Source organism: Rhinolophus sinicus, linkage group LG12 (genome assembly GCF_036562045.2).
Source record: "Rhinolophus sinicus isolate RSC01 linkage group LG12, ASM3656204v1, whole genome shotgun sequence".
NCBI classification, from domain to species: domain Eukaryota; kingdom Metazoa; phylum Chordata; class Mammalia; order Chiroptera; family Rhinolophidae; genus Rhinolophus; species Rhinolophus sinicus.
In genome coordinates this window covers 55,234,144-55,246,176 of record NC_133761.1, presented here as the reverse complement: position 1 = coordinate 55,246,176, position 12,033 = coordinate 55,234,144, and the positions used below count along the sequence as shown (strand labels likewise).

At 39.3% G+C, this 12,033-nt stretch overlaps 1 protein-coding gene across 2 annotated transcripts in view; it reads left to right on the top strand.

Annotated features, from left to right (window-relative positions):
• The window catches only part of DNAH14 (dynein axonemal heavy chain 14), a 202,746-nt gene that overhangs the window by 21,751 nt on the left and 168,962 nt on the right, over positions 1-12,033 (top strand). The window contains exons 9-11 of one of the 2 annotated variants that reach the window (XM_074316462.1): positions 2,817-2,948; positions 6,812-7,062; positions 8,725-8,854. In XM_074316462.1, the coding sequence (XP_074172563.1) occupies positions 2,817-2,948; positions 6,812-7,062; positions 8,725-8,854 (513 nt within the window). Of the gene's footprint in view, positions 1-2,816; positions 2,949-6,811; positions 7,067-8,724; positions 8,855-12,033 lie in introns of those variants that run through there. The other variant, XM_074316463.1, reaches the window with a different exon arrangement.

Genomic DNA, 12,033 nt, shown 5'->3' with positions numbered 1-12,033 from the left:
GAACTCTGACAAATTATAAATTTGACAATCAGCTCAAAAATTAATTGTGTTGATTACACACATTTAATAAAATTAATACTTGTAAATCAACAGATTATTTTTAGAGTTGATTATATATAGTGATTGACACATAATAGGTGCTCTTGAGTGAATAAATAAAAAACTAATGAAGAAAGATGAATTAATCATTACAGGTAAAGTATATTTTGCATAGTTATATTGAGAATATTAATGTTTCTGAAGGATTAAATATAAGTAGGAGACATTTCACAGTGAAGTATTTTTGGTATGGTTTTCATGTAGAAGGAAATTGGTTGCGTGGCGATGCTATTAGATTGCTTTATGAATGGCTGAGTGACAGAATTTATCAGTTAATGATGTGTGGTAAAGCAAAGGAGACTTAAGAATATTTCGGAAGTCTACCCCTAAAAAGCTGACGGCTGGTGATGCTAACAGAGTGACTGAAAAGGGATGTTAACATTCTTTCCTTAGGCCGTACCAGTTTCCCCCCAGAACAGCAAGAGGAAGGAAACAAACCTCTCCAGACAATATATAAATATTTGTTAATTATCTATTGTGTGCAAAGTGTTATGCACAGGAGACGGATATGAAGTTACAAAGGAAGCATTGCTACTTTCAATCTGCTTACAGTTTATTGGAAGCGATAATTCTTTACATATAAAAATGATAACTAGTTCTAGAGGTATTCCCTCAGTGTTGCTAATCATTCTAGCTAACCAGTTAGCAAAATATAACACAAAGAATGTTTGCTGGAAAATAATACTTGTAAATCAGTCTCGCCACAGAAATTCAGAGGAATCTTTGGAGTTCAAGTTCAGGCATGTTTCCTGAAGGAAGCCTATTGTGAGCTAGGCCATGCTGGATCTGAATAGCCAGGGAGGAGGGGATAGGGCAGGTAATAAGGAATATGGATGTGAGTAAAACATCCAATATATGTTTGATTTGAGAGTTACGTTGGGTCTTGAATATGGGGCCAAGAGTAACAGAATAAGGAAAAGGTAGGAGCTGAACCTGCCCTTAGGACAGGGGCCCTCCTAGTAGGGGTTGTGAGGACAGTTTGCAAGAATAGGAGTGTCTGGGAATGTGGAGAAGCCAGGGTGAAATGCAGGGAGAGCAGAGATTCCTAGCTGGGAGAACTGAGCCTCGGGTCAGGAAGAGAAGGTGGCCCATTGGGCACGGGGACTGGGGGCTACGTGTAGCTGGGAATGCAGGCACCAGTAAGGTGGACCAGAGGAGTAAGGAGAATGGGTGCATACGACGAGGTGGTGCAGAAGTCAGTACCACGAGTGGAGGTAGAGTGTGCCCGTGCACTCGGCGGATGCACGCACACCTGTAAAGGGGCTGGACTACCTAGAACCAGAAAGGGAAGGGCATGTGTGGATCACTGTCCCCAGGCCTTCACCTTCAAATGACAAACTCAGTTCTAGAGTGATTGAGAGATTTATCCAAGGCCATAGAACCAGCTAGATTTGGGACTTTGATTATATTTCCTATTCAAGACGGTTGTGTTTTGGTGGGGGGCGCTATTTTGAGTGCTTAATAAAAAATGTGAATTTTTGTGTCCCACTGCTTTTGGGGGAGGCTGCAGTGGGTGATGCCAGTAATCTACATTTTGAATTCGTCCTTTAGGTGATTCTTATGCAGAATAAACTTTGAGAACTATTCTTAAAGAACAACTATTGGAAGTTTCTGAACATGGTGTTTTATAGGAAAATTAATGTGATGCTGGTTTGTGGGAAAAGTCTAAAGTGAGGAGATACAGGGCTAAAGAGATCGGTTAGTATGCACTGGAATAATGGAGGTGTAAGCAGTAGGGACTTGGGTTAGGGTACTGGCAGTGAGATCAGAAAGGAAGGGAGACTGGGGGGCATATTTACCTGGAAAAATCAGGACCTGGAAACCAGATACGGGACTAGGAGAAGGAGAACACAGGTAATCCAGAATTGGAAGGCTAGAGCAGTACTTTTCAATCTTTAATTTTTTAAAAAAATTTTATTAGTTTCAGGTGCACAAGGCAAAGCAATACTTAGACGTTTATCATTTATATCCTGCACACTGTATGATCCTCCTCCCCCATCCACTATCCCTCTGACATCGCACACAGCCATTACATTTCCATCAGTCTTTAATTTTTGGAAGCATCCGTTTATAAGGTGTTATGGTATGACTAAGGATAAAGATGTCTGCATGTTTATTGGTGAAAATGTATTTTGGCAAGAAAATTAACATGATGTAGGAAAAAGAAGGTAAAGACTGGAAGGAGGAAGATGACAGGATGCACGTGAGTGGGGGAAATGCTGTTTCTGTTACCAGGGAGGCGTGTGACGGCACAGTGGATGGAAATCCCTCCGTGCTGGATTCTAAAGGAATTCAGAATAACATTCACCTCATTTGTATTATTTAATTTTAGCCTCTTTATCCTACATATAATGTTCCTGTTTTTAATTTTTACCAATAATTGGGACTTCAAGGTAAAGCAATCCCTGGGATTGGTGGTTCCCCTGGGTTCATAGACAGTTCAAAGATACATCAACTCTTGAATTTTTCTGCTTTGGCTTACTCTTAGTCATAGTTAAAGTAAGAGTGTAGTTTTGTGCCTTTTATCAAGATTTAGTTAAACTTACTATGGGTGTTTGAATATGAAGAACGTGTATATAAAACGTAATGTATGCAAAAGAAAGTATAAATGCGCTGTTCTTTATGACGTGAAAAGATGGCCAAAATGTTTTCTGTCTTTTTCTTTTGTAAATAAATTTCAACTTTCCAATACTCAACATTTACTATCATTCAATTAGCTGGATAGGTCTCGAACGTATTCTCTAGATGAATTTTGTGAAGGTCAATTACAGCAAGCTGCCCAGGCATTGAAACAACTTGAGGATATCAGGACTAAAGCTATTTCAAGAATGAAAAGTACATTTTTAAAGGTAATTCTTTAATTATATCCTATTAATTTATCAGTGTTTATGTACTGACTAGAGCACTTGCTCCAAATTGCATCCCTAGAAAAAGTGTTAGAAATGGGCAGGTAGATGGACAGAGGTGGTTAATTAATTAGCCAGCCAGCTAGTGCTGTGCGTTTACTGGGTACAGTACAATAATTCGTCCAGGTGCTGTGTAGAGTGCAAATATTTGTGCAAGTGTGTGTAATATAAATGCATATACCGGGGGTGCCAAAAAAATGTATACACATGACTTGTATCCATCTTTCTTATCGGTATATATTGAGTATTACAATTTTAATACTGTACAATTTTAATACAGTCTTTTCCTTTCTGAACAATGTGTATACATTATTTTGGCACCCTCTGTATATGTATATTTACCTATATACCTTCAAGATGCCTACAATATAACTTGAGCTGACATATAAAAGGAAACATTTGTTACAAAGTTCAGTGTTTGTGAGACAAACTCATTGCTCAGGAGAAACATAACTAGAAGACAGAAAATGTCCCTAAGGAGTTTACAGAAAGGACTGATGAGCAATGTCCTCAGAACATTCTTATCCAATATGCTGTGACTTACTACACAGGACTACATTATACCGCTCCCCTATATAGGCAGCGACAGTGCGTGAAACATAGTTCCCAAATGCAGTTTGGTAGCGGACTGACACGATGTCAGCGAGTTAAGCACTTGCTGCTTCTCTTTGCTGGTTTGACTGAATCCAGATGGATATTTGAGGCTCTCTGGAGGAATAAATGGACTGGGTCTCCCTCAACTAATTTTCAAATATTATTTCTCTCACTTGAACTGTTGATAGATACTAGGTAACGATGGCCTCAAGGCTTCTTGACGGGAAGATGAAGTGCAGCTATTTTGTGTCCACAAAGTAAAGCCTCTTAGTCCTTATTCCGCATAGTCCTTCCCAGAGGGATCCACAGTGGCTGCCAGAGGGGTCCATAGTGGCTGCACTGTTGCGGTCCTCAGCAGCGGCTGGTGACCAAGGCCGGCAGTGGTGGCCAGAGCTGAGGGGTGCACACTTGCCTGCTGGGGCTCTCTGCAGGTCCCTGTGTAGTGGCAGGGCCGCTGGAGACACACATGTAGTGCTGAGGGCCAGGCCAGGCAGGAAGGCCAGGTGGCTGTCATTGTGTGCCACTGTGGTTGCTAGGGCTCTCCACAGGTTCATGGAAGTGAAGCCCAATGACAGGGGTCTCGCTGGGGCATCAGACATTTAGCTGGTGAGGCTAAATGCAGGTGAGAACAATGGTGCAGGACAAACAACAGGGTTTGATCTGGGCCCACAAGCAGCATGGGGGGCCCTGGCCGTCGTGTGTGCTCTCCCGTGACTGCAGCGTCCCCCCCCCACAGGTGTACACACATAGTGGGGGTTGGTGACAGGCGTTGGGTCACTGGTATGCAAGAGCCCCACTGAAGCTTTAAGTAAGCTTTCTGCTCCCTTCTTCACCTCTTTTCCTTCTGGAAATCCAATCATTCGCAAATTGATTCTTTTTCATTCCTTTTTCTTTTTTCTCCTCTGATTGGATAATTTCAATTGATCTGTCTTGCAGATCACTTATTCTTTTTTCTGTTTGGTGAAGTCTGCTGTTGCAGCGCTCTGTTGAATTCTTTATTCAGTCATCTTATTCTTTAGCTTCAAAATAATTTGTTTGGTTCTTTTTTGTTTTCTGTCTCTTTGTTGAACATCTCATTTTGTTTATATTGTTTTCCTGATACCATTAAATTGTTTATCTCTGTTCTCTTGTAGCTCTGTGAGCATCTTTAGTACAATTATTTTGAATTAATTGTTGGGTGATTCCTGGGTATCCATTTCTTTGGGGCCATTGGCTGGAGGTTTACTATATTCCTTTGGTGGAGTCATGTTTCCCTGATGTTCACCATGCCTTGCATGTGCGTAGGAGTGGGGGCAGCTGTGGGCTGGTGTCTTGCACTCATGCAGCCGCAGAGGCCTGGGCTGCCCTCCGGTGTGGCTCCCTCCCAGGCTCTGGTGGGGGCAGAGTGAGAAGTGAGTGGGGAAGGACTTAGGCAGCGAAGCTGGTGAAGTCTGCTAGGGGTTTGTAGCAGCCGTGCTGGCCATTGGTTCCTTATTCAGTGGCAAAAGCTGCTGTGTTTGTCTGTTGGGTAGGTCACGGAACCACAGTCACTCTTGCTTCACGGCTGCTATTGTCAGTCCCTGTGTTTCCTCCTTGTTCTAGCCGTCTGTACACCTCAGCCTTATGGTCTGGGGGGAGTAAAAATCAAAGCAGCACCTTTGGACAGTGCCACCGCGTCTGGGAAGCTTGTTGCTCGCCCTGTCCTCCCTCAGCTGGCAAGGGGAGCTCTTCCTAGCTGGGGAGTTCCCTCTCGGTGCAGAGCAATGCGCGCTGGCGATGGGATGCTGCAGGTGAATCAAAGCCGTCTTCCTTCACCTTTTGTGTAGTTGTTCTCAGGGATTTTCTTCCACTGTGTTGCTGCAGTTTCTTAAGTCAACTCCAGAGCTCTTCCACAGCTGGAGTTTTGTTGTTGTGTGTGTATGTGCAGGTGGCTGTCTGATTGTTGATCTTTGTGGGGAGATAGAAGCTGGGTCTCCTATACTGCCATCTTGGATGAATTTCTAAAACTGAAATCTGTACCTACTCTGTGGATAAACTCTAGGCTAGTGGTTCTCAAGTATGCTGCACCCTAGACCAATTAAGTCAGAATTTCTGATTTCTGATGTCAGAGCCCAGGCAGCACTGGAAAAGCTCCTCAAATGAATCTAAAGTACAGCTAGGTTGAAAAGAGTTCTTCTGGGAATGTTCAGGACTCCCTAGCTCCGTAAAAGTTTAGCACACGTACGAAACTGATGGAACAGAAACTGAGAGCCACCACCAGTGATGTAAAGCCTTGAGTCAGAATCCATAGAGCCGTACTGGAAAACATTTGCCAAATTGGTAAACAACTGCCCTAATGAATTTTAAAAAGAAAATACAAATGAGTAAAATGAAACATGAAGAGAGGCAACATAAAAAAACTAATTCAATTATGTTTTAAAAAATTAGAATACAAGTTGAAAGGATTACTGTTTACCAAGTGTTTAAGTGTCAATGGAGCAAAAAAGAAAAAGTGTGCACAACCAATAAAAGAACAAAAAATGGAAATATTTTTATAATTTTAAAGGTCCATGAGTAATAAAATGTTTATGTGTCTAAAAGGGACCATTTTGAGTTAACGTCCAGGTTATTTTTAGTATCACAGTTTAGAAGGGTTTGGTGGTTCTAGTAATACTGATGCCACCCTGTATTTTTTTTTTAATCAAAACATGCCATTCTTCAGTAACTTAGTAGTCGGTTTGTATTAAGAAAGAGATTATTTAAAAATAATGAGAGATTTGATGAACTTAAATTTTTCTTCTGTATTATGTAGCATACATGTGTTTTTGTTTGTTTGTTTTGAAGTCTAATTTCTATAACCTAGCATAAAGGAGGTAGCATTAGAGTGGGTTTTAGGGAAACCTTATATTAGGACTTGACTGTCCTCCACTGGCAACTCTCAGTGTAGTTAAGAATGGTCCCTCTATGTAGGAACACGTAGATATTCCTTAGTATGTACTTCCTGGTTATTAGTGAGATGCCAAACTTACCTGCTTATAAGTGAGACGCCAAACTTCATAGGTTTCGGGACACATAAGTTGTTTTCTTTTTGTCTGATGTTTAATACAGTGTAAGCATGAAGTAATGTTTTAGTGGAAATTGTTGATCATGTTCCAGTGTGTTATTCAGACTAATAAAAATACTGTGAATTCAGAACCATGCTATACTAACATAGGAAATCATCGCTTGGCTCTCAATTGTTTATTGAATTGTAGGTGGCGGAAAAGAAGGAAGTTAAAGAATTTTTTGAGTCACACCTCTATGAAGATGACACAACACATTTCAAGCTGCCTCAATATCGACACTTATTAGAAACAATGTTGAGGTTTCTGATGCTGGTTGACTACATATTTCAGGAACTCATCCGACAACTAATGAATAGTGCAGTCACACTGCTTTTGGAATTATTTAATAATTCAGCTAGAATGCCATTTTCAGCGGAAAAAAAGAATGAAAAGCTCATCAAGTAAATCATACCTTTTTTACTTACAAAAGGAATTTATAATCATAATATTTTAAATATTGCCACTTATGGAGGAAATATCCCATCATTAAGCTAGAATTTGATACGTCTCCTGATAGTAAATTATATGTACTCAGTTGGTAATACATCTGATAATACTGAATGCTGTCCATAAAGTTTAAGAAAATTTCCCAATTTTTTCAAAATTCTGCATATAAAATGCAGGATGTCCAGTGCAATTTGAAATTCAGATAAACATGAATAATTTTTAGTATAAGTTTGTTCCAAATATTACCTATACTAAAAATTATTGTTTGTCTGAAATTGAAATGTAACTGGGTGTTCTATACTTTTATTTGCTAAATCTGGCAATTTAGTTATGCATATAAAGTTTATAAAGACAGAAGAGTGATTCTGGAAGGCACCATAAGGTTCAATTGGAATTTGGGCCAATTCCATAGTAAGATCTATTGGGTATAAATATTTTCACCTTCTATTTAGTTATTACTGTTTTCAAATTATTTTTCTTATTTTCCACAACTGGATCTACCTACTGTAATCTGTGAAACATGGAATATGAATTGAAATTGTGGAATACTTTAATTATATCCAAACTGTTCAAATTTAACAATACCATTTTAGTCAAATCAAAGTTTTAGTATCATAGCTAGAGTTAAAAATATATCAATTCAAAAAATTTGAAGACTCTTATAGGTAATATATTCTGTTTCTCTAATTTGTTACTGAATCCATAGAGCTTAAATCACTTTTCTAAGGCCTCATAGCTGACGTGAGTCAGTGCCAGTGTAAGTGTGTAATTCAGTGGCATTAAGTTTATTCACAATGTTGTGCAACCATCAGCATATCCGTTTCCAGGACTTCGTCATCACCCCAAACTGAAACTCTGTGCACATTAAACAAGCTCCTCGTACCCCCTGCACAGCCCCCCAGTACTAAGTCCTTATAACTAATCTCTGTTATGTTCTGTCTCTGAATTTACCTATTCTGAGTACCTCATATAAGTGGATCATACAATATGTGTCTTCTATGTCGGGCTTATTTCACTGAGCATAATGTTTTCTAGGTTCATTCATGTTGTAGCATGTATGAGAATTTCTTTCCTTTTTAAGGCTGAATAATATTCCATTGTGTGTATGTACCACGTTTTGCTTATCCATTCATCTGTTGATGGACATTTGAGTTGTTTTAACCTTTTGGCTGTTGTGAAAAATGGTGCTATGAACACTGAAGTGCGAATCTCTGTATGAGTCCTGCTTTCAATTCTTTCGTTTATGTACCTAGAGGTGAACTTGCTGGATCGTGCGATAATCACCCATTTAACTTTTTGAGGAGCTTCCCTCCTGTTTTCCACAGTAGCTACACCATTTTAATTTCCACCAGCAAAGCACCAGGTTTCTGCCTCACCAACACTATTATTTTCCTTTTTAAAAAATAAGATCCATCCTAATTTGTGTGAAGTGATAGCTCCTTGTGGTCTTCACTTGTTTTCCCCCGATGATTACTGATGCTGAGCATCTTTTCCCGTGCTTATTCGCCATATTTATATCTTCTTTGGAGGAATGTCTAGTTATTTATGCATTCTGGATATTAATGTGATATAAGAGTTTTAAAGGATTGTTATTTTCTTTCCATTTCTTAATCTAGAGTATACAAAGACATCTTTGCTTTCTCTGGAAAGACAACAAATGATTGTGAAGAACTTGTTAATAATTCAAACTTACATGCCGCTTCTGTTCTAAAGCCAGAAGTAAAAACAAAAGCTGATATTAAGGAGGTAAAATAGTCTTTGAAAAATACAGACTTTTTTAAATGAATGAATGAATGAAAAATAAGTAAGTGAAATTAATAAGTTTTGGAATTAAAAATGTGATTTATGATTAATACCACTTCTTGCCTCTCTCTCTCTCTCTCTCTCTCTCTCTCTCTCTCTCTCTCACTCTCTCTCTCCCCCTCTTTCTCTCTCTTTCACTGTAGAAAGCTATGACACTTAATCTCAAGTTTTTTTCACTTGTTCCTGCATTGCTGAGTACTTACTATGTACCAGGCACTGAATTTAGCCCTGAAATACAGCAATGGGCAGAACAAATGCACTGCTGTCTCGGAGCTTATATTTTACCAAGGGAGACAAATAATGAAGTGATGAGTGACTATGAAGAAAAACAAAGGAAGTAAGCGATTACAGTGTGATCCTGTCTGCCACTCTGCGGGATTGGTCAGGGCAGCTAGGCTGCCCTAAGTAGCAGCCACCCCCTCCTACCTGCACGGCCATATACGTCTAACTCTCTTTGCTTTTCCTTGGAGTACTGTGTTTTAATTGTGTCCATTCACCTAAAAATGACAGAAGCCAAATATGAAAAATCTTGAAAAAATCCTAGAGAAACCTTCATTAGGAAATTTTTTCTTGCCATCAAGAATTGTACCCCCCTCCCCACACCTGGCATTCTTTTCTTGGGATTAAACTTTATATGGTAGATGCTTGTCCTGATTGGCAGAAGCAGCATTTTTATGAGATAGAAATGTATAATATGTAATATATATATGTAAAGTGTAATAGATATATATATGTATATGTATATATGTATATACACACGTGTGTGTGTGTGTGTGTGTGTGTGTGTGTGTGTGTGTATACATAGTAGGTTTGGTAGCAAGGGAAAATGTCCACATGTATTAAGTAAAAATAAATTTGCATACTTACATAGTTTTAAGTCTGGAAATATATGTAACAAAATAATAGTGGTTATCTGTGGGTGATAGGACTCTAGATAATTTTTACTTTCTTATATATGCATTTGTGTATAGCCTGACCTTCGTATAATACATATGCAGGTCTGAACAAAGTATAATTAAGCAAACACCCACATAGACCTCACCCAGCTTAAAAGTCTTTATTGTCTTCTGTGTATCCCTTCGTGATGAAACCATTTATGTACCCATTCTACTATAGTTAGTTTTCGTTTTTGCTGTTACATACAATTCTCCTATGAACATTCTTGTCTCATGGAGGTGTAAGGGAAGAGCTAGGGGAAGCTGGCCTGGTCCCTCTAACTTGCTGTGGACATTCTTGCATGTGTCTCCTTTACTATTGATTGACTGATTGGTTGGTTGGGTTGATTAGTTGGTTGGTTGGTTGCTAAGGAGTGAAATTTCTGGGTGAAAAGGTTTGTGGGTTTTTTTTCCAACTGTACTAAGCAATGCAAAATTGTTTTTCAAAGTGCTTATATCCCTTTAAATTACCTTTAGCAATACATACATTTTTATTGCTCCATATCCAATTTGGTTTTGGATATATATGCATAAATGTCATTGTACTGCCCTTCTAATTTTACATTGTTTCACTCACCATCATGTTAGGAGTCATTTCACGTAGAGGCAGGTGTAAGTCTCGATCTCATGGCGATGTACCACTAACCTTCACTGAAGCACTTGTTGCCACAGCAGCTGGGCGTGCTGTCAGCAGATAGCCTTTAGTTGCCGGCTTTCTCAGAGATCTTCACTGCAGTCCCCTTGTCCGAGGTCATGCCCCTCTGTGGGTTGGTCCACGCGTGATGACTAATGGCTGCAGGAGGGTAAAGGCAGGGCATGTCTGTGCAGCTCAGGACAGTTCTGAAGGGGTCCCAGCTCCGGAGGGTTGGCTGAGGCTGTTGTTTGGCCTGTACCTTGGCTCAACTTTCTCCTCGACCCATTGTTTCCTTTCACTCCCTTCTACAGGTGTTGACTCCAGTGCATTCCTGGATAAACATCCTGCCTGTCTCAGGTTGGCTTCCTAGGGAATGCAGTCTATGACAGTATATGCACACACAGAGAATTTATTGTTCATGATTGTAGCGTAGTACTTCCATGCATCACATTTTATATGTCTGTACTCCTATAGACACTTCACTTATTCTTAACAGGTTTTCTTGTTGGACTAGGTGAAAATTTCTCTGTTATATAAATTTGAGAGTAGATGGCCAGGGCATAGGATATATGCAATTTACTTTAAAATACCGCCGTCTTGCTCTCCAGCAATAGGAGTTACATTCCTATTACCAGTGCATTTCTCCATATCCTTGCTCTATGTCCTTTCTCCATATTTGATGCCTGTTTAACTTTTGCCAGTCTGATGTGTAATAAGTGGCGTCTCACTTGTTATTTTTATTTCTCTCTTTACTAGTGAAGCTTCACATCTATAGTAACTGTTTTAATTTTCCTTCTTTGAATTACTTATTGCTATCCAGTAAACATTTCTTTCAGTTGGGTTGCTTACTGATTTTTAGGATTTCTTGTATATTCTAGATATCGATTCTTTGTTAATTTTGTAAATATTATGTCTCAACCTTGTCCCTGTCTGTTAACTGTTAACTTTACCCATAGATCTTCGGTAACTTAAATTCTGAATTTCAGTGTCTTAAAATTCAACTCTGATTCTGATTTTCCAGTTTGCTGGTGATTAGAATTGATGTATACAACGTCATGAAGCTAGTGTGACTCCCATGTGTCCCTGATCCCATTCCCCCCCTCCCCCCGCCCAGGTTTTAACATCTTGCTCAACCTTGCTTGGTTTGCTACTGTTTCGCCTGTGCTAACCTCATGTCGGTGTAGATTGCTTCTTGGAGCTCATTGTATTATCCAGTCCAAGATTAGACGGATGATTAATTTATTTTGGGATATGTTGAGTCAGAGGTACCTGTGAGCAACCAGGTAAAAATTTCTGCTAGGATGTTGGAACTACAGATCTGACTCTGAGGAGAGAGACCGGGGCTAACGCTGGACTCCCTGTTGCATTTATAGTTTCCCTGTAGAATTTATAGTTTCATTCAGTTTACAATTTAGAGGAAATCAAATGGTTTACAATTTAGAAAAAAATCAAACGGTTTATTGGCACAAAAAGCATAACAGTGAAAACAACTCCTTTCTTACAAAAAGATTTTCAAGCCCCAGTTCATATTTTAACTATGGGCTTTGGAGTCA